The 23,147-nt window shown below is 40.4% G+C and overlaps 1 protein-coding gene across 2 annotated transcripts in view; it reads left to right on the top strand.

Moving 5' to 3' along the window:
- LOC119478688 (ephrin-A5b-like) overlaps nucleotides 1–1,445 on the top strand; it is a 78,287-nt gene extending 76,842 nt beyond the window's left edge. For both annotated transcript variants that reach the window (XM_037753586.1, XM_037753585.1), the window contains one exon: nucleotides 115–1,445. In XM_037753586.1, coding sequence (XP_037609514.1) covers nucleotides 115–239 — 125 coding nt within the window. In that variant the 3' untranslated portion in view covers nucleotides 240–1,445. The remainder of the gene's footprint in view (nucleotides 1–114) is intronic.
- Nucleotides 1,446–23,147: the final 21,702 nt, after the last annotated feature.

Below are 23,147 nucleotides of genomic sequence, written 5' to 3'. Positions count from 1 at the left end.
AATCATGAACTGTAATAGAACAGTTATTTTAAAATGCAGACAAATTATTCAAACATGTTTTGTAAAAATAGCTAAGCTAACCATTAATGATCATTTTCATCTCTCTACCTTCAGACGGCATCGGTCACGAGTCGCCAGAGCCGGCTCGGAGGGACGTGAACTCCGTCGGTCGGCGCCAGACTTCAGTCCTCCTGCTCAGCTCCGCCCTCATACTCCTGGCTGCCATCCTATCTTTATAGCGCCCAGTCTGAGGATTCCCCCAGGAATGGACTGTCCTGATTGGACCACAGGCCGCCCTCCCCTACAATCCCTCCCCCTCAAGGAGCACTTTTTTTAAAAATAAAATAAAAAAAACGCTGACAATCTCTCCAGATGAAAAGAGAGAGGAAGGGACTTCGACGCCGAAGCCTTCGTTGTTTTGTGACTTGCCAACTATAGAGTGACTTTCTGGTGGGTGCCGATGGTCGAGGCGCCCCGAGGTGAAAGAGGTGTAGTCTCTCACCCTGTTCGCCTCGCTACCGTTCACAGTATGCAGATATTAAAGACAAGCACACATACATGCTTTTCAAACACATGCAGAACACAAACTACACAATCAGTACACTCTTCAGCTTGAATGGCAAAGAAGCACAGCAGGATCCCTCAAAAGTTTACAGACTTTTTACATTTTTTTTTTTTATGTTCAGGAAAACATCACGTAACCCCCCGACATGTAACATGATTATATCTCACATCAAAGTGGTTAGAAGATCCGGGAGCGACGCATCGCGTACAGGCTAACGGAAAGGAATTCGAAAAGGATGTTGTCGCTAGGAGACGGTTGCCAAGGGCGTTGGCCTTGGACTTAACCATCCTCTCAGGATAAAAAGGAGTCGGATGCATCGTCTCAGACTGTGGAGGACCCTTGTTGAGAGTAACACAAATTTGAAGAGGCACTCATCTTTTAGTGTTTGGATAGGGCCGATTTAATGATCGATTAATGTGTTTGTTTTTTTAATAAGTCACCTAATTCAATTGTAGCAGCCAACACGGGTGTACAGTAAACTATTTGAACTGAGCGTAGAAGTGGATATGGTAATTTTGCCAGGCAAAATGTATTTTCCTATTTATTGTGTGAAGTCCTCGTGCTTTTTTCTGTTCTGGTTTTAGTACAGTAGAAAGGCAATAAAAAAACAATACACTTACCCATTAAGTTAGTTCATATTACACCGTCTTTTCGATACAATCATACAAAAACACCAGCCTGTTCGCACGAAAAGATGTATAAATGCCACAATAATGTGCAAAGCGTTTAGCATGCAATGTTCTTGATTTCAGCGTGTCATTTGTACGCCGTGTATCCTGTACTGACTGCAATGTAAACGCATCCGCATATAAATTCTACAGTAAGAGTTAGTGGCGTAATATAAACAGCAAGAAAGACCACTTACGGTGGGCGGACCTTTTAACCAGGAGACCGGTGTTTTGTTTTTCAAGTTACTTTAGCAACGTCTGTCACATGATCGTCACGTGACGATTGTCACATGACATGTTTTTTATGACATTTGTGACGCGTGTAGTTTTGTTGAGTTGTTTCTAGGGCTGTCAAAGTTAACGTGACAACGTGTTAATGCAAATTCGGTTTAACGCCATTCATTTCTTTAATGATTTATCTTTTTTTATGCTAAATTTAGGGTTTCTGGACAATATTTGTCATATTTTTGTGTTGTTAGTTGATTTAAAATAATAGATATATACATACATTTGCATAAAGCAAACATATCTGCCCACTCCCATGTTGATAAGAGTATTAAACACTTGACAACACTCCTTTTAAGGAACATTTTGAAGAGATAAAAAATGTGCAATTAATCAAAATTAAATATTTTAATCGATTGACAGCCCTAGTTGTTTCCGTACGTGTTTTACTTAATTAACTTACTCATTTTAAGCCCAACCATAATGTTTTTCCCTTACCCTTACTTAGTGGTTTTCTTGCCTGAACCTAACTTTGGCATACAAATGACACGCGAAAAGGCAAAAATGCGTAGTCGTGGTATTTATACACCTTCCTGTGAGATTGGGTTGAAAACACTGAGAACGGTTTATGTATCTGTTTGGATTGATCGCTGATGATGGTCTTTTAATTGTTTTTAACAAAGTCCAGGAAGAAAAAAAAAAAAAGAAGTCTGATGTGCTATCAGGGTGTAGAAATCGTAGAATATTTGTGTTTCGATTTTGTCATTAAAAATGTCACAAATGTAGATTTACTATTACACTATTGCTTTCGTGAATCACTGTCATAACACAGCTATTGTACATAGAGACAAATTTCCTACAAAGTTCAGGGATGTGTCCATGCCTAACAGGAGGTAAAAAAGTTTTTTTTTTAATCAGGAGGGTTATTTTTCCTCGACTCAAGCAGCACAAGTTTTCCGTGGCTAAAGATGTTTCAGTGAGACAGTGACCGAGTTCAAGAGCAGGTGGTAGTAGTATGTGTAGGGCAGGGAGTGGTGCGTGAGTCAGTTCAGCCCTCTTTGATGTCGTGTAAAGTGGCGTCCGTACGGAAAATACACCGGGTGCACCCTCGTACCGGTTATTTCTGGAATGAAAAAAAAAAAAATTGACCTCCAGCGGAGATGGTATAAACAGAGCGAGGTGTCCTGTTCTCTCGGGGCAAACTGAAACTCTGCACTGGAGGACCTGAGAGGGGAAAGAGTGAGATGTGAAGCTTCGTAGTGCGCCTGCTGAGATCAATAGTCGTGTTTTCCAAGCGGGAACAAGCGGTAAACATATATTTTCTTGTGCTGATTGGCGAACAGCTCGACGATTGAAGAGACCACCGCCAAATTGTTTTTTCCCTGCCGATATTAAAGTGGCTATCTCGAAGATTTTCATTTAAATAAATGTCTGTTAAGTCACTATCTATCGCTGAAGGATGTAACACGATGATTGAGCATTTGAACTTGCGACCCTCTGAGGCAACAGTGCTAACCACCACTGCACCACCTCTATTAAATTAAGGAAATAAATGAATTATTTTGAGGGTTTTTTAAGAATTACTCAGTTTTCGGAGCGAAAAATTCAGCACATGAATCATTTTTTATTTGAGGGCACAAATTACAACTTTATTAAACATCGTTTCCTCCTCACACCGTCCAGCCTCCATGCATTTTAGTTCAACTTTAAGAGTCCACTGTCACTGTCAAGCATTGCCTCTAGCCACGCCACAATGACAAAACCCAATCAGTTAGTTTTGTGGATACTGTGTATCCAACAATGAGTCTGTTGTAACATACAGTGTTAGATACTTTTCCACACCTCTTTTGAAGGGCACATTAATGTTCTTAGCAAAGAAAAAAAAAGTTCAATGTTTGATATTAAAAAAAAAAAATGCTTCGTTTCATTTTATATGTCTTTTATATGAAACAAAAAGGATCACCCTCTTGTCTGTAAATGTGTTTGTGCAAACATGGCACATATCATGCAGTGTGGCCAGGTTACAATCATGGAATCAAAGGGGTCTGAAGAAAGAGCAGATGGATCTCCAAGAATATCTGTTTTCCCTCATTTTTTTCTCAAAAAAGCCGCTCTTGTTCATTGTGTTGTTGCATCAAAAGTGTCTTTAAAGGTGCAGGATGTGTCTCTTTGTGGTCTAATATTCACCTCCAGCTGTTTCCGCACCAAGCCGCGGCGTGGCGACGATGTTGCAGGACTCGGGAGACGCGGTTGACTTTTGTTGGTGTAGAAAAGCTCAAAGTGTTTGTTCGTGGTGGCGGGAGGAAGTCTGTTTACCACCTCAAATTCTGATGCGAGTAATATGCTCTAAGGACTTTTTCTTCATCTGATTTTGGTACCATGTAGCCTGAAGCAAGCACCACTGTGTCCCGTGGTTTGTCTGTTTTCCATCCTCTGTATCTTAAAAAAGGATGTGTGCTTTTGTCAGTGCATCTAGCGTTGGGAATTGCTACTTTAGCCAGTTTCTTTGCCCAAAACTAGACATGGATGTGCCACAAAACTGCACATTTCTTTTAACATTGTAGTAAGTGTAACTCGTGCCTATATGACCCCCCCTCCCATCCTCATCTAAACTGTTTTCCTGCTCAATCCCTCACTAGAATTTTCTACAAGAAGGCCATTTCTTTGTAAATACACGTGTTGGAGCAGCTATGACTAACTAAAACAAACAAACAAAAAAAAAAGATTTAATAAATATTTCTTTGTCGTTGTAATTATCGTGTCTGATTTGTCTTATTAATCGTCTTGCAAAATGTGAGTGACAGTCTGTGAAGCGGAATGAGCGGCGGAGAGGCGTGAAGGCTTCGTCGAGTGTTTGTCGTGGTTGTCACTCGATGCATAATCACGCAGGCGGAGTCCGGGGGACGTGGGTGAACAGCTGTTTCTCTATAATCTGGAGGTAATTCACTGACTGAAAACAAAAAAAACAAAAAAAAAACAGCTTCAATTAATCTTGCGGGAATGTGCAGCGCTTCAGGGAGCTCCGCCAAAAAAACTCTTGTCTCACACAGTCTTTTGCTCCTCGCTTCGCTCTGCCTCTCTCTCTTGCTGTCTGCTTCGATTCCTCACTTTCTGTCTCTCTCTCTTCCTCCCTCTGTCTCGACGGTGACTTCGCCACCTTTCAGCAACCTGCTGTAAAAACTTTAAGACATCCCGTCGTAAGATTCAGACCGTGTTGTCACAAGCACAATGAGAAATTTCTCGGAAAAGGTCAAGAACATGCAGTTCTTTGGTCTGATGTGACAACTTGTTTTATCAGCTGTAATGACGGCGCAGTTGAGATGTCTGGTTTGGAGCCATGAACTCTCGGTGGCGGAGGAACGCAAGGCATTTCCTTTCTCAGGTACTCATCATAGGATGAAATGATGGTCAGAATAGATGCAGCAGAAGCTTACGTATCCTCAGTTTATTATATCTTGAAGAGGGTCAAGATCCAAAACACTTTAAATACAAGCAATTTTAAGTAGAAGTTCTACATTGGAATGGACATTTTACTCAAGTAAAAGAAAAGAAGCATAAGCACAAAACTGCACTCAAGTATCCAAAGTGAAAGAACAGATAGTGAAAACTTAGAAAGAAAAAAAGAGAGAAAAAAAACAAGAAAAATACTTTAGAAAAAATACCAAAACCTCAAAACTGTATTCCAATCACAGTACTTGAGTCAAGCTTTCCACTTCCACTGCAGCTCGAGGTCTGCTCTGTCAGGGAACATGGAGTAAACTGTATCTTTCCACTGTGTGTGAACAATGAAACATGCAGCGAGTGTAAAGAGATGCTGCTGGTGGGCTGGCTCTCTTCTCTTCCGTAGCCGCCGGTGACACCCAAGTCCACCGCCACCCCTCCGTCTCGGTCCTGAAGAGGCCACGTCTATTCTCAGACGGCCCTGTGGTGAGGTGCTAACTGAAGGACAGTTCACTCTCAGTCAGTGGAGTGTCAGCAGTGGTTAAAGACAGAAGAGAGGCCTTTAGTGGTTAGAGAGATTTTACTGCAAGCACAAGGGCCCACTTCAATGTCTTCATGAAACCAAAGTGTCCACCCCGCTGAAGTGTCCTTGAGGAATATAATTGAGTCATAACATGCTGTTCTTGTTTCAACATAATGACACTCATTTCTAGCATTTCTTGAAGCGACTTAGTTTGCTTAGGAAAAATCATCCAACTGCTCTGGCAGAAGGTCTTTTAAGAAAAGCATTTAAGGACACAACTACCAGTTTATATTCTGAATACACACGGTGAGTTTTAAAGGCATTCATAATGTATCTATCAAAAAAATGGAAAATGTTTAATGACCACGTATTTCACTTGTTTTCCAACACTATCCTGTCACAGCAACTGAAGCCATATTAAACTTTTTATGGTTATGTTAAGTCGGTCGCAGCACTCGGTTAAGTTTAAGAAAAGATCATGGTCTTGATTTGATACATAAAAGTCTGCAAGCATGAGACACAAGTATTTACTATATTTCTCTAACCACACGTGGGACTCAGGATGCCAACCCGAGACTCTTTTGTACATCCACAATCCATCCCAACCACCTCGCCACAAGCCCTGTGCGGTAAGTAAATGTTGTACTTCCTGCACTCCAACCAAACAATGCCACAGAACATAATCCAGGCAGCGATTATTGTCTGTACAAATTAGTCGCAGATGACTGTAATTTGTAGGAGACAGGGATGGTTTTAAACTAAATCTCTTTGAATTTCACTGATTGTATCTCCGTCCGTGGGGAGTTAACCAGAGGTTCAAGGCCAGCTCGGACCAAGTACGGAGTTCACCTCATGTGCCATACCGAGGTTGCCCTTGAGCAAAGCACCAATCTGCTCGGGGCGCAATATCCTCGCTCCATACATTAATGCATGTCTATAGGTCTTGTTTGTGTGTATTTCTGGGACTCAGCACTGCCAATTAGCAGTTAACCCCAACATGTAGTTATTCATCAGTTATTTGCCTTTGTAATGTAGAAATGTGCAGAGAAAAAAAATCATATGAAGTATAGAACGACAGAAAGTAAGAAAACAAACTGAGTTCAAATGTTTTCTGGTCTTTAGTTTAATTTTTTGTAAAGCAACAAATTCAAAACATGACATTCCCTTTGCTATTATAAGTCTTTCAGAATGACTGATGCACCTGCTATTCATAGCCAGAGATGGTTTGACCTTGTTGAGCTCCTGTCTCCTGTTGTTATGGAAACGTGCGTATTGAAATCACTGATTCTTGCAATGTACTGAATTATGCTTCAACATAATAATGGACTTTTATAAATGCTTTCACCCTGAGATGTCTCCAGTATTTTGCCTACCTCCCGTACGCGTTCCATGTTGACACATTGTTGGATTGTGGGAATGTCTGAAACTGGACTTCCCACTGATAACCAGTCTCCTGTTATCTGTGTTTTGGGTCTGAGGGAAACATATCTGTGAGACACTTCCACTTCCCGTTCTCTCTGCTCTACTCACTGATTTACTGACCTCATCTGTGGTTGTGTGAGCTGTCGGTAAACCTTTAGGAACACAGACGTAAACACATATTCAGTGTTAGGATGCAATCCAGTGTTTAAGACTCAGGGATTCCTCGTATGTTTAAACTCTTACTGTAAGATTATGGAGGATAAAACCAGGAACCTGTTCACAGTGGCAGGATTAACTACAGACCGACTCACTGTATCTGCTCTGCTGTTGGATAAATCAACTTAAGACTGTGAAAGCTGCTGATTATCATGAGGGATGTATTCCTTACAACACTTCCCTGTACCTCCACCGCGTCAGCTTTTTCTGAATTAACCCTCTAAGACCCACAACAGACCAGTTTTTGTCTTTTTTAGGGGGAGATAGCAGGTCAGCAGTAGATGTCACACAGAAGTGGTGTACATCATCTGAAAGCTGGGAACCTGAAGATTCATTTGAGATGCAGCTCAGCACTGTGTGTCTAGTTGTTCTGGTCATAAATCAGACATAAACATGAATGAATTAATTAATTACTTATGTCTCATAAGCTGTTGCAGCAATTTTTGGGTTGATACCATTTGTTACACAGATTTGGTGCAAAATGTATCCATTTTTTACCAATCAAGAATTTAATAAAAATGATCAATAATCCCTCCAAAATACCACATTAAGACTCCAAGACCTTGAGGAACACCAAAGAAAAAGCCATGCTGTGATTTGGTATTAAAAACTTTTGACATTTGGAGATTTCTGCAAGAATTGCATTTTTCGGTGATTGGATGGCGAGCACTTCTGTTCTGGAAACTACTCAGAAACCCCCTTATTGTCAATCTACCTAGGAAAGCCATCAATCCTCTGAATGCTCTAGGTCTGTAGTTTGTGGTTGTAAAGTTTCATGAGGCTGTGATTATCCTAGAGGTCACCACAGGTCATTTTATAAAGTGAGGTCAAATTACAAAAAATGGTCTCACTACAATGAAAATGGCTACTATGGGGACTAACATCATCACACATGAATGCAATTGGGCTCATTGGATCCACAAGAGTCTCAGCTTTACACTGATACCCAATTTATGCAATTCCAAGACTGTTTAGGGACCCCGGTGTGCAGAAATATTCAAACACACCATTTTTAGAATAAAAAAAACCTGCATGTTTTTGGCCCAAAATTGCATGTGATTATCATAAAGTGGGCATGTCTGTAAAGAGGAGACTCGTGGGTACCCATAGAACCCATTTTCATTCACATCAAGGATCAAGGTCAAGGGACCCCTTTGAAAATGGCCATGAAAGTTTTTCCTCACCAAAATTGAACCTAACTTTGTATCGCGGGTCTCAGAGGGTTAAGAAAAACAGCCTTGTTCTAAGCATTTCTGAGAGTTTTTGAAGGGTTTTATTAGACTATAAAACAATCTCCACGCCCAAAAACATCTTAAAATTTGAAGAAACTTAATTTAGAGACATAATTTTCACTGGACAGCGATGTGACATCATGGGAGTGTTTGTGCATGAGCTCACAGCTGATCATCTGTGTGTAATCTGCATTAGACCACCTGAGAGAGCGAGGTGCTGGAGGGGAGGCTGCTCCATCATTTTCTTTAAAACAGTAAAGGTCTAGAATCTGTCCTCTGTCACTTTCTCCATCTGCAGCACGCCTCACGCAGCAGACGCCTCAGCGGGAGGTGTGAGGCGCGTCACTTTCATTAACTCAGCTGTGAGGAAACCTGCCACCTTGAGAAAATGTCAGCTGCAGGAAGTGGAGGCTGCTGGTCGCTGTTGCTTGGTCTGAGAGTGCAGGGGATGTAAACCGACAGAGCAGCTGCAATGGGGTTTGTTTTCCCCAAAAGATACGAGGACACTGTCCACTGTACTACAACAGTTTGTGTTTGACCTTTTTGTGTTTCAACATGCCCCCGTGCACAAAGCCAGGTCCAAAAAAAAATGTTGTTTTTTTTCAATTTGGTGTGGAAGAACTTGACTGTCCTGCAACAGAGTCCTGACCTCAACCCCATCCAACACCTCTGGGATGAACTGGAACACCAACTGTGAGTTCATCCTGGAGTTCATCGTCTCAGAGGACAATATCCAGATGGATGCTGCAAAGGTCAGTGTCGTCACTGAACGGCCCACGCCCTCAAATCGAAAACAAGTTTAACAATTCCTGGTCTACAGCACTGTTGCCACCCTAAGCTCTATAAAACTGCATTCAAATGTAGGATCTGGAGGCAACGGTACAACATTTTGGTACTGGAAGCGTTTCTGGTTTCCGTTTGTAGTCAGAGTAGTATCGGCCAATCACGTTTAAGCAGGCTTGGTTGAATGCAGGTTAACAGTCCGCGTGGAGAGCAAAAGAGGCGGAATGCATTGGCCGAAATGCAATCTCGGAACTCCCCTGCTATCGTCTGACAATGATTTAGCTTTTTATTGGTTTAAAATAAGCTTGTAAACTGGTTGCTTGTGAAATACGTTCATACACGTCCAACTCCAGTCTTGCATCTCAAGTTGCTAAACAGACTTTAAACAAAAAGCAGGGCACAGAAAAGGAAATCTTGGCCCTGATATCCGCTGGCTACACCGGAACCCCAAAAATATATAGACCTTTGCCCCCCAGAGGCTTATCCGTTGTCAGACCGGATGCCGATGGGTTCCGAGATTGTTGCCTCCCCACTGCTGCTTCCAATGTGAAGTTTCAGTGGTCTCCCGAGGCTGAATAGGTTTTTCAGAGGAAAGAGGGAGAGTTTCACCTCGGCACCTGTCCTCAATCTCACGGACTGGTATACTCTACTGAGGAGGTGAGGACTATAGAATGATGCAGCCTCCCCGTAGTTTTTTTGTCCTCGTCCAGGAAACAACTAAAAGGCCAGTGTCAGAGGACCTGAGTGATTTAGGCGGAGCATACATTGAGAGCATGTCTGACAAATACTCAGGTGCTCGCCCATTAAGTGATTTAAACACCAATAAAAGGATCTTAAAATATATTCTACAGCTGACAGGTAACCAATGCAAGACAGGTAAGATGTGCGCTCTACCACCTGAGCCACTGACCTCCAATTCTATCAGGTGGAACAGTGAGGATGGTCCCTGGCAAGTTCCTGATCACCCTTGGACATCACTCAACTTGTGATACTTGGCAACATATGACCGGGGCCCAACATGCAGTCATAGCAAGAATGAATTCCTCTATGACCGCCTGATCTGACACAGGGGTCGTCATGGTTGGAAAAATTTGAGGAAAACTGTTGGAAAAAAAATTGGCTGATGGATGTGGATTTTCAGGATGTACTTATGTGCTCTAAAATAAAATAAATCAAAGCTTAGGGGAGGTCAAAATGAGATGCGAGACTGAGTTGAAATCCCTGAATATCCAGCATACTTAACAGACTAGTATGTTTCCAGTTTGACACCTTCCAATTTATAACCCTTCATTTTTCTGATTAATTTTCCCGTCGTCTTGGTCTTAAGAACGTCTCATGTGGCTCGTGTTAATTTGATCTCATGGGGAGAGCCCCCCCGTAATATCTCCACTTTAATTCTCAACGCTTCCTCTTCAAACTTATATTCCTGTCCTCTTCAATTTAGGTGAAGGCTCGAGCAGATGGAGTTGGGCGACAGGCCGCGGTAAATGAATCGTTTTGGGAGTGAGATGTAATATCAGCAGCCAAACAATCGAGCCACCTCTTCAGGAGCGGCGACCTTCGACCGCGCCGCAAACCCCGAGGACAAACCCATTTCAGAAATCATCATGGAAAATCATGTTGGCCGTGTGTACAGACAGCGAGGGACAGGCTGTATTACTAAACTCCCCCGTATTCCCATAATAGAGACCACACAATGGCACGCCGGCCAATTCTCGGCCCCGCTGTTAAAATGAAGCCCTATTCAGTTTTATGTAGGCCATCTGTAAGTCCACTCAATCCTAAAAATAAAGACTGAGTGGAATAGAACACATTCATTGCTCTGCGCTCTCGCCGTGGATGGCTCCGAGCTGAATGGGATCTCTGAAAGGAGAGAGCTGAGCCAGAGAAAACACAGAGCGCACCGCTGTGATTGACTCAAGGCCTGTGAAATAGGCTAAATCTATTATTCAGACATTTACAGGACTGTAGGGTAAAGCCCATACCTTAGGGGGGAAAAAAATCAATATTTGCAAAATGGCCTCTTGTACGGGTGCAGCACTGTCATCATTAGTTATTCTTCTCTACAATAGAGCCACAAAATAATGTTACTTTGTCTGTCATTGAGCACATTATTATGTATTATGTCAAGTTAGCATAATAACTGTTCTGCATAATAGAAGCTAACAAGACTTATTGCTGCAGTAGCTACTGTATTCTGTAGTAGCAACTGATTTTGGCTTCAGCAGGGCCAGCCCAAGATGTTTTGGTTATAAGCACCACACTGCTACAGTGGAAGTTATGTCTCAAGCTTAACGGCATACAACACTGTTATACAGAAGGTAGAAAAGTTGAGAAGAAGTTAGTCAGTTAAACTGTACAACATACTCATGCATCTTTGCTAACCCTATTTAAAACTAGGGCTGTCAATCGATTAAAATCCATTCAAAATGTACCTTAAAGGGAGATTTGTCAAGTATTTAATACTCTTATCAACATGGGAGTGGGCAAATATGTGGATTTATGAAAATGTATGTATATATTTGTTATGTGAAAATCAATTAACAACACAAAACAATGACAAATATTGTCCAGAAACCCTCAGAGGTACTGGATTTAGCATAAAAAATATGCTCAAATCATAACATGGCAAACTCAAACCCAACAGGCAACAACAGCTGTCAGTGTGTCAGTGTGCTGACTTGACTATGACTTGCCCAAAACTGCATGTGATTATCATAAAGTGGGCATGTCTGTAAAGGGGAGACTCGTGGGTACCCATAGAACCCATTTTCATTCACATATCATGATGTCAGAGGTCAAGGGATCCCTTTGAAATTGGCCATGACAGTTTTTCCTCATCAAAATTTAGCCTAATTTTTGTTAAATTTGGAGCGTTATTGAGCCTCCTTCCCGACAAGCTAGTTTCATATGATAACAGTATCTTCACTCTAACTTTAAAATTGAGCCTGCTGCAACCTAATAACTAAAAATCACAAGTTGCATAATGCATTAAAGAAATTAGTGGTGCTACAAGCGAATTTGCGTTAACATGTTATTATCGCGTTAACTTTGACAGCCCTACTTCTGATGCCTCCATGCATCCTTCAGCAGCATGTTACAGTAACTGTTACACAACAACAACATGACGCTGAAACACATGGGACAATACGGAGCTGCAGGCGGTGCAGAGGCAGGTGTTCTCCCAGCCCGGGGCCTCCGTGGGCCACCTGGCACTTAGGTACGCACACAGTTACTGTATGAAGACACATACTACTTGCCAACAATGCAACTGCATGAGATCCCAGGAGCCAGCTCACAGACAGGGCAGCTCTACAACACACACTTTAACATACACACAGGAACACCCACACAAGCAGTCGCCACGGAGACGACCTCTGCCCAGATAGAATTAGTACAAAGTGGTACAAAGTAACTGGAACAGGCACTGGAGTTCTGGGAATCTCAAGCAGCTTGTTGCAAATTGTTGATACACTGATAACATGAAATAGTTCTTACTTTAAGGGAAGTGATAGCGTGCTCCGGGGATGATGTATTTTTGTAGGCCAACCAGGAAGTTAGCACCGTCCTGGGTTCCCACGACAAAAAGCCAATGGGATTTTTTCATTGGGTTTTGGATTATTGCAGAAAATAAGCTCGGTGGCAAACACACATTTATGATACTACAGCAAGATAATCTCCACAAATGAACATCACTTCAATGATTTTTTAAGTGTAAATGCAATCACCAGAAGTAAAAAGCCAATGAGGACGAGTCGGCTTGATGACGTTTAGTAGTCTCATTTAGCCACTTGTTAGCAACCACCTTTTTTAAGACACATAAAGGCTTCAAATTTCATGAGTGGGGTATTTACCAACGTATCTTATGTCGTAGAACAAACCCTTAAAATCTAACATCTAACATCTAACTAAAAACCCATTCAAAAAACCCATTGACTTCCAGACGAGGAAACCAGAAGTTTTAAAATGCTAACTCATTTCTGGGTTTTAGGACTCATATGGTGCCTTCAAATCGAACTCATGAGATCGTATTTTGAAAATGAGCAGTCAGTCAGAGGTTGGCATTAAAGTGGTTTTAAGTTGTAAGTATCTAGAACAAAAGTGTAAACAACAAAAAACTAGAGATGAAAAAAACAAAAGTTTGCATATCACAATTCATGAACTTGGAGCTTTCTGAATCTTTCCATGTACAATTGTAACTCATGAGACCACATTGCTGGGTTGTTGAATAGACTGAAACACAACCCCACTTGGAGACACCAATAAAATGCATGACAAGGTTTATGGAAATAACAAATGGACACATGTGGAAACATAACACAGCATGGAGCCCAGTCTGTTATTTCTATATCAGGACACCTAGTGCATTATGGCTCTCATTCCATGGCCACTAACCAATTATTGTTTTTGTTTGCAGTTTAGAGGCCTAGTCACACCAGAAAGTGGCAATAGTTGTAATGAGCTAACAAACTTGCTGCCTGTCAGTAGCTGTGTGGGTTTGCTTGCTGTCAGTGTGCAAGCTTGTTAGCTTGGTTGCTTGGGACAATAACAGTTTATTCAAGAGATGTATTTGTACCATTGACTCCTTTGACTATTTGTTTTTGTTGAGTTTATACCAAAGACTGTGTATAAGAATTGGATGTAGTCATCATGACATCATCCATTGGTTTGTGGACTACGGTTTTAAAGCCTCAAGTTTGGCATTTTGGGCGTCGCCTAAAAACCACAAGAACCCTTGGAACCACAAGTGACACCAGAGGGTGGAGCTAAGCACAACCGAATGCTGAATAAGACATTTTTAGGTGTTCAAAATGTAAGTTAAAGTTCTACGACTAAAACACGGACATCTCCCAGACCGGACAACGCCATGGTAGCGACCTGTCCATCGCAAGGTAGCCACGCCCTACAGCATACCCTACTTTATGGTCTATTTGACTCTAAATGGGACCATAATTTACTAAATGAACATCATGCTGTATTGAAGAAGACTTTAAACTAGCGACTGAGACCATAAACTCATGTTTACGATGTTTACTGAGGTAATGAATCAAGTGAGAAGACTTCTCTACAATCAGACTTCTTTTTGCAACCAGAGGAGTCGCCCCCTACTGGCTATTAGAAAGAATGCAAGTTTAAGGAACTTCCACATTGGCTTCACTTTTCAGAACCGGAGGTTGACACCTGGTTTATACTACAACAGGAGTATTTTTGGCCATGTGACGCACAGCTGATAAGCTACGATAGCTTTCTCCATTGTGGACTCTTCGGCTCAGACGCTTGTTATTGTTCAAGGACGCAAAGTTCACCGACATTGAACTAGACATTGTTTACATGATGATCTTGAGTGTACAGTACTCTGTCTATATACTGAATGGCTTCCATGCATACAAGCGGCTTTATATACAGTCGTGGTAGAACTGTTGACTTATAACTTATGAACATCACGTCACATGTTCCTTCTTCTGTGGGAACGTACAAACATTTTTGTTCTAAGGCTTCCAGGCTCAACCTCTGCAGCGATGTATTCTGATATACATCCAATGTTATGGTTGATGGGAACAGTGAAAGTGACGTATGGCGATGGTCTGAAGTACCAACCTCTCAGAAACTCAGACTGGATATAAACAGTTGTAGAGAGCTTGTGTTTAAATATCTGGAAGCCTGGTTGCTGGTGAGGGGTCTGCATATATATATAGGATAACAAAGAAAAAGACCATGGTAATGAAAATCTACTGAACTCCCGTGGCAGTGTCTCCTTTACTGGAATGTATTTTGAGTTTCTGAACAGTTTGTGAACACAAATTAAAGTTATGACATATGTAAACATTCATATTAAGCATGCAGTTCTAACTGTCCAAATGCACAAAAACTCAGTTGGCTAAATGAGCAGAAAGGATGCTGGTGCACCGCAGAAAAAAACATTGTCTTTTATCTCATCCTAAAGGTCTGTTCTTAAAACAAACAAAATCTGCATAATTGTAATATTCTTCCAAATTACTGTCATTTTTCTTACTTTCTAGTGCAGCTATCTGCCTGATTTTGTTTAGGACTCTGAATATACAAACAATAGTTGGTATGAAATATTGTTTTGCAAAGTGTAGCCGGTGTAGTTTTAACATAATAAGAGACACCACAGCTGTCTGGTGTCTTATCGGTGTGAATAAATGGGCCGATAATTAAGGAAGGCACTTAAAAAGGCATCCTAATATTTACTTAAAGAGCATACACCCTGATCAGCTGACAGGCCCATGCTGCTGCTGCTGCTGCTGCTTTAGAGCTGGCAGTTACATCACTGCAACCCCAGCTCCATTCCAACAGTAGTGTTTGTTCTGTCTCTAACGGTTAACTGCCTCATTAGGACTAATGTTTGTTTGGATTTTAGTTCATTTATTTGCACTATAATATAAAGACAATACACTGAGAGCACTTCGGGATCTTAAACAACTCCACAGGTCCCCCTGGGCTGGAGGATAAAGTCAACGTTAAAAAGAGGGGGTGGTGTTCAGACTGAAATGGTTTGCTCCAGTGTTTCTGGTTGAACGACATGTTTCCTCCCATGAAACATGTTCAAATTTCACTTTCAATGTGCCACAGCTTAAAAACTTGAAAGAAAACGTTTTCCTACATTTCGCTCAACATAACTCTAGAGTATATAAATCTAATACCAGGCACATGTGTGAGTTTATTAGAGCGCTCAAAGGGAAACGCCACCAACACACTGGCTGCTTTACAAAGCAGGAACCACACACAGGTCCTTATAGTAAAGGCCACACCTGCTGGCAAACCACCGCAATCATGACAACCGATCACACAGGTGGGTCTGGAGAGTTTAACGGCTCACAGTTCATCATGAACAAACGGTTTCTGCTTGTCAGGTTAAATAATCAGGTTGAACACAATCTCCAATATATTTGAATGAGATGAAGACAAGCCAAAGCGGAAGAGGACGGGGGAGGGAAATATTACTTTTGGCATTCAGACCAGGAAAAGTAGTTTAAAGGGCAGATACATTATTATTTTTTATAGGTTTTTATATCATTTTGTAGCTTCCCAGTCAGCCCAGTCGCACAGCAGTTCATGAAATAGTCACGAAATTGAAATGTATTGATTTATGTACAAAGACACACATTTTTTTTTTTTTTTTTCGTGATGGTCAGCACAAGATTTATACATAACATAACACTGAACCGGGAAGTAAAAAGAGCGGCAAATGCCATGTAATGAGGCAGTCTGGGTGGATAGGTTGGGTCAAAAAACACAGAACTTTCGCCTAAGAGACAGGTGTTCATGTCCCATCTGAAACCACAAGCTCTTTTATTAGCGCTAACTAAGTAGTTTTTGTCACGTGACTTCCATACTTAAGTTACACCACTTCTGGAGTTATTTAAACTCAAACATCTTTTCCTAAACCTAACTATGTCATTTTGTTGCCTAAGCCCAAATAAGTCGATCTTTTCCTAAACCTAAAGCACTGGTGAGAAACGGCTTTAACTTCTTGAAAGATATCTTACAAACTGTTGTATGAGAGTACATCCCTCCAAGATATAACCCATTTATAGATCTTTAAATATTCTTTATACCATCCATTTAGTCACTAAAAGCATCACAACTTTGGCCTGTAATATTTTTGTTTTCTTTCAGTAGGATAAGCACAGTTTTATTTCTGCAGGAACTGCACTTTTTTTGTTAATTTAGAAAGTACTTCAAGAACGTCTTTCCAGAACATTTAAAGCTTTCAACACCCAGACATACATATAAGGTGTTTTATTGGTAATAAAATGGTCCAATGTAACATGTGTAATGTAAATCAGGAGCAGACATTTATACTATAACAAGGACGTTTTTAAATTATGTATTTCTACAGGTCACAAAGAGCTGCATCTTCAGTCTCATTTTACTCAACAGGAGTTCAGTTTTTACCATAAACTGGCAGATTAGTTATGTTTGGTTGTCGTGTGTTTCTGTTCTAGAGGCTGCGTTGGACAAAATCCCAGCTGCAACAATGTGAAGCAATAAACTGAACTGTAAAAAAGTAAAAACAGGAAGAACTTCTGAACTCCACTACATCTGTGTGTGGCACATGTGAGTATTTACGAGAGCGGGGGAAAAGGCCGGAAAACCAGCAGCATGTTCTGGCTGAAAGTCTTTGTCAGAGTGTTACGGAGCATGAGGCAAACAGGATGTTATAAAGGCCACAACCAATCAGGAGACAACTGATTACAGGTGTGTGATCTGTTCTCACCTGAGTGGTGCTGCTAGCTGATTACAGGTGTGTCTGCAGCACAATTCAACACAGAATACCACAGGAATCAATTCAAATGTTTTTCATAAAAATGAATAGCATGCAGCGTACTTATTACTTCTATTAATGCATAATATTATCTCTGGTGGAGATTGGTCCTTTTTTTATCCCTTTTTAGTCATGTCACACGTAGTCATGTCACGTTTTTAAAACGGGGCTGGGCTGTCTGATGACAAAGTACAGCGGATGTGGACGGGAGCAGCAGAAAACGGATTTTAGCCATCTAAAAAAAATCAATATCAGTTTAAGTCTAGACTATATTTAGAATATTTTCACCGCTTTACCTTGCTGTGAGACAGCCCTTTCTGATGAGGAACTGAAGCCTTTATATTGCTGTCCTCAAAGCCACCAGACTACATTCACAAAAACAGTAATTCTACCTCTTAGAACACGGGAGTATACATAAAACCCCACCTTAAAAAATCCAAACTAACCCTTTCAGTTATATCCAAACTTAGCACAGCTAACGTTGACTCAGCTGGTGCTAACGTTCACATTATTCATAACCATATTGATTAGCTTACTTTGGTAACCTACTTCACTGCTTTTTGCTGACGGCTGAGTGGGCGTTACCATTTGAAAAAGAACAAAAACAGAAAAGAACGCAGATGGACCCACCCATTAAAGAATATATCCAGAAGGCTCCCTATACAGAAATCATTATTTAATAACGTGCAGTTAATTAAATGAAAAGCATTTTTGTTCATATGAGTTTAAATAAGTAAGCAAATTCTGTTTCTGCAGCAGGTTTTAAAAACAGAAGTGTGACATGACTAAAAAGGGAAAAAAAGACCAATCTCCTTCAGAAATAATTTTATAAATTAATATAAGTAATAATGCATGCTAGTCTTGTTTATGAAAAACATTTGAGTTGATTCCTGAGGTATTCTGTGTTGAATTGTGCTGCAGACACACCTGTAATCAGCTGGCAGCACCACTCAGGTGAGAACAGATCACACACCTGTAATTAGTTGTCTCCTGATTGGGTGTGGCCTTTATAACATCCTGTTTGCCTCATGCTCCGTAACACTCTGACAAAGACTTTCAGCCAGAACATGCTGCTGGGTTTCAGTGCTTTCTTCCGCTCTCGTAAATACTCACATGTGCCACACACAGATGTACTGGAGTTCAGAAGTTCTTCCTGTTTTTACTTTTTTACAGTCCAGTTTACTGCTTCACATTGTTGCAGCTGGGATTTTGTCACAGGCAGCCTCTAGAACAGAAACACACGACCACCAAACATAACTAATCTGCCTGTTTATGGTAAAAAACTGAACTCCTGTTGAGTTCAGTTGAGTTGAGAAGATGCAGCTCTTTGTGACCTGCAGAAATAAACAATTTAAAAACATCCTTGTTATAGTATAAATGTCTGCTCCTCTTTTACATTACACATGTTAAATTAAAGGAGTTAAAGTTGTTTCTCACCGGTGCGATGCAAAAATGCGGTGCAGGAATAGGGAAAATCCAATATGCAAATTTATAGAGTACGGTTTAGACCTGCTCTATATGAAAAGCGTTTGAGATAACTTCTGTTATGATTCGACACTATACAAAATAGAATTTAAAAAAAACTATATGCAAAAATAAATAAATTAAACAAAATAAATTAAAATTAATAAAGAAAATTAAACAGAAGAACAAATAATTAACAATAATGAACAAATAAAGTTTGATAAGTTTAATAAAAAGATAAATGAAGGAAATTGAAATGGAAATATCAATATGTCACATTTTATCAATTAATTTAATCGATTAAATTAATTTAATATTATTTTTGCTACATTTAATGACATTTTTCTATTTTTTATTTACATCTTGGGATATTGGAATTAAGTTTTTAACTTTAATATGTCTTCCCTTGGATTCAACATGTGTTGTAGATTAATAAATAAGTAATGTTGAAGAAGAAAATGAATAATCTGCCCGACATGGCAGAGGCTGAAAACAGACCCCAGAGACCATGTCAAAGGCTGGATATTCTCAGACGTTATGACCTCTCTCTGCCTCATACACAAACACTTTAACACACTCACACACTCACACACACACAAATAAAACCCCGCAGACAGACAGGAGCATGCTCAGCACACCATCGGCTGGTGTTTGGTCTCCTACATTCCTTCCTTTTGTGAGCCGCAGTTTGAGTTCCCCCCCTCCTAAACCCCCTCTTCTTCTGTTTGACATTCCTTCCTTTTATATGCCTTTTCTTTGTTAATTAGCCTGAATGTTTTTATTGCCTAGCTAATTAACATAGCTTTACAGTGAGGTGACACCTGGTTCTGTTTCCCATGCTACAGTAGAGTGCTATTAACCAGCCTCGGGATCAGGAGTGTATGGTGGCCCGCAGACGCCTGCTCGCTCACACGGTTTGATGGATGAGTAACTTTGGTCCATTAGTCATGCAGTGCCACTAATAGGCACCACTCCCAGGGCTGAACAGGTCGAGACGGCCGATTATCACCAATGAAAAATGAAACAGCACTTGCATTTTTTTGTAAACTTCAGTTTGGAGCTTTGGCAGAGCCTCGTTCTCTTTCCATACATCTCATCCATAATCATATTTAATTGTAACTGTGCGGTATTAATGATTATTTTATTATGTCGACATCTGTTTGTCGTCAACTCAAGCATCTATTAAACATTAAACATTTTATTTAGCCATTGTGTTTAAAAAATGGCTAGAAAAACACAAATAACAAATAACAAATCCACAAACCACTCAAATATCTGACCAAAAAAAATTCTTATTAAAAACTGAAAAACATTAACTATAACAAAAATGCTCTTTTTTTTTGCCTGGAACTAAATTGATCTACTTTTTTGCTAATTTGCAAATTACGCTTTGAAGGGAAACATAATCTGAATTATGTTCCCTGGCATTTTACATTTTTTTTCTAGTGTAGGAAATGCTTCATGTATACCACACACTAGTCATAGGGAGGTGGTTAGGGTGGATGTTGGAAGTACAAAGCATGAGTTGTAATTTTTTTTATTAAGTGTCACAAATATACATTATAATTCTGTATTTATAAAAGGCTCAATAATATGCTAAAAACAGCTTGGCACTGTAGTTTTTAGTAGGAAATAGTGCATTTGTTGGGGACTATTTTCAGTGGCGGATCAATACATATTTGCTGCAAAAGTGTGTATTTCCACTAACAGCAGGGTGTATGTGGGATTATGTTAGAATAAACTGCAGTGTGTGTTCATGGTAATGGAGAAACCTGTCAGTGTGACTCATTGATGGGTTTTTAATAGCTTTTAGACAACAATGGACATCTATAGCCCAGAGGAATAAGATATATCAGACTTTATTTAATAAATGTTAATTGAAGGCAAAAAATGATTTATATTAAATGACTCAGGGTCCCACGTCCCTCTCTGCCTCCCTATAAATTCATAAATCACATAAAGGAAATTGCTTAATAATAATAATAAGCTAAATGCTGAAATTCTAGTGCACATACGTAAACTAGAAATAAATTTGGCTAGGTCTGGTGGTCAAAAGTTGAATCAAGAGGGGTGTGGGGTGTGCAGATGTTACTACGCCTTGATTCTCACAGCGCTGGAATGTTCTGGAAATGTTTATAGTCTGTTTACTCTGAATTAAGCTGTCTGAAGACACATACATGTCTCTCACGTCAAATGAAAGTGTACTTAATGTCCAAAACAATGACGTTTGTTTTTTTTCGGATGAGCCTCGGCAGTCCGCCGCGGAGGCAACATGTTCCAGTCTGCTGTTTCCATACTGTGCTGTCAAAGCTCCAGTCTATGAGTCAAACTCACACTGCAGAGTGAAAGTGAATATTTGTCTTGGCTCCTAATGTGTCGGGAGAAAATTAGCCATGTGTTAGAATAACAGCGTGTCAAAGTCCTGCAGTAACGTCCAGGCCTGCTCCTCTGGAGGAGAGCGACGAGGTGTGTCTGAAGGGAAGTTGGAAACACGTCGTGTGCTGTCAACCCTCTGGCAGTTAGGAAGCATGTAGCCAGGGTCAAAGGTCAAGCATTTCCTCAAACCAATACTTCCCCCTGCTTAACAGAGACCCTCCATCTCCAACTATAACAATCTCAGGTTGACTTGGTAAGAAGATCTGAAGAAAACGTACTCTGTACTGTACCTGAATGTAAAACTACTCCATTACAGTAAAAATTCAGTATTTAAATTTAAAACAAACAGGATTCTACTGTAAGATGTAGTCAAGGTCCAAAAGTATTTAAGATTTGTTTTTTTTACAGTGTTAAATAATTGATGTACATACATTTTAAAAAATCAGTACATTTGGAGATGAAATATTTTTGACTCTTTATAATTTTGCTTTCGAATCAGGTGTAAGGAAAAGAAGGGGTGAGAGGTGGGGGGATGAATGAAATAGCAAATGCGGAAGGAATGAATGTAGGACAAAAGGAAGGATGGATAGATGGGGAAATAAATAAGGAGAGAAAGAAAGGAAGAGACAAAGGATGGACAAATTGAAAGATGGAGGAAACAAAAACTAAAAAAAGGAAAGAAATGTTGATAAGAGTATTAAATACTTGACAAATCTCTATTTAAGGTATGCTTTAAACAGAAAAAAAATGTGCGATTAATTGCGAATAACTATGGACAATCATGCGTTTAAAGATTTTAATCGAGCCCTATTTCTAATACATAATATAATATACATTATACTGAAATGGGCCATTGGTTCTTTAAGTATATTCTGATGATAATACTTTTGTACTTTTACTCAAGTAAAATTTTTAATGCAGGATTTTTACTTGTAATGGAATATTTCTACACTGTGGTATCGCTACTTTTACTTGAGTAAAAGATCTACTTCCTCCACCACTAAGTGCTGTCATACATGTGTGTTACCATGGTTACCAAATGAACCTGCATAGATATAAACATTGTTTTCTACACGTCACCTTGAGTTTCCATTCTCAGATGATGGATTTGATAGAAGTTCAGCTTTTGAATTCATGCTAAAATAATATAACCACCATCAGTCTGTTGGTCCGTCTGCTTTGCTTTCACATTCGAAAAAAATAAATGGTCTCGGGTTTAGTGCAAACCAAACAAACCGAACCAAACAGGCAAAAGCACCAGCGTTAATTGAACTGAACTCAGCAGTTTAGGTGTGACAGAACCGTAAGTATACAAGAGTAACATTTTATTGTTGAATCAGGGCAGCATTCTTTTTCTCCCAAAACACAACTGCTGATGTAAAAAGAGTTGCACATGAATGTAATATGTAGAGGACACTGCTGGTTGTTGCTCTGGATTACAGGCCTCTTCTCAAAAGGATCCTTGATATTTTCAGTGAGGTATACCAGGACTCCCCGCCACTATCAGAGACTCAACGCCAGATTTGGTGTCAGTCTCGGGTTGCTTTTATCCGGCCACAAAGAACAGAGGCAGTGTGTGTATGAAAGCAGGTCTCCCCGGCAGTATCAAAGATGCTGCTGGCTCTTTGTCAAGACAAAGACGTAATGAGATCTTAGCTGTTCTGAGGCGGCCCCTGAGAGTTTCCCCCCACCGAACGTCCGGGGCCAGCCGCAGGTCAGGCCTCTCCTTGTGATTTATGTTCTTCTTTATCATACATAATGAGTGTTCTCACAATTAGCTGGAGACACGCTATCAAAGTCCAGCTCGGCGTCAGCTCTGACCCTCGTAGACGCAGCTGCCTCGTAACGACGAACCCGGGGTTTCGGTTTTAATGGGCGGAAATCGCGGCTCGGCCCGCTGCGGCCGCGGCTCGTTACGCCGCCTCACGAGAACAGCTCTCAC

Source organism: Sebastes umbrosus, chromosome 19 (genome assembly GCF_015220745.1).
Source record: "Sebastes umbrosus isolate fSebUmb1 chromosome 19, fSebUmb1.pri, whole genome shotgun sequence".
In the NCBI taxonomy this organism is placed as follows: domain Eukaryota; kingdom Metazoa; phylum Chordata; class Actinopteri; order Perciformes; family Sebastidae; genus Sebastes; species Sebastes umbrosus.
The sequence above is the reverse complement of the archived record's forward strand: the minus strand, read 5'-3'. Positions and strand labels throughout refer to the sequence as shown.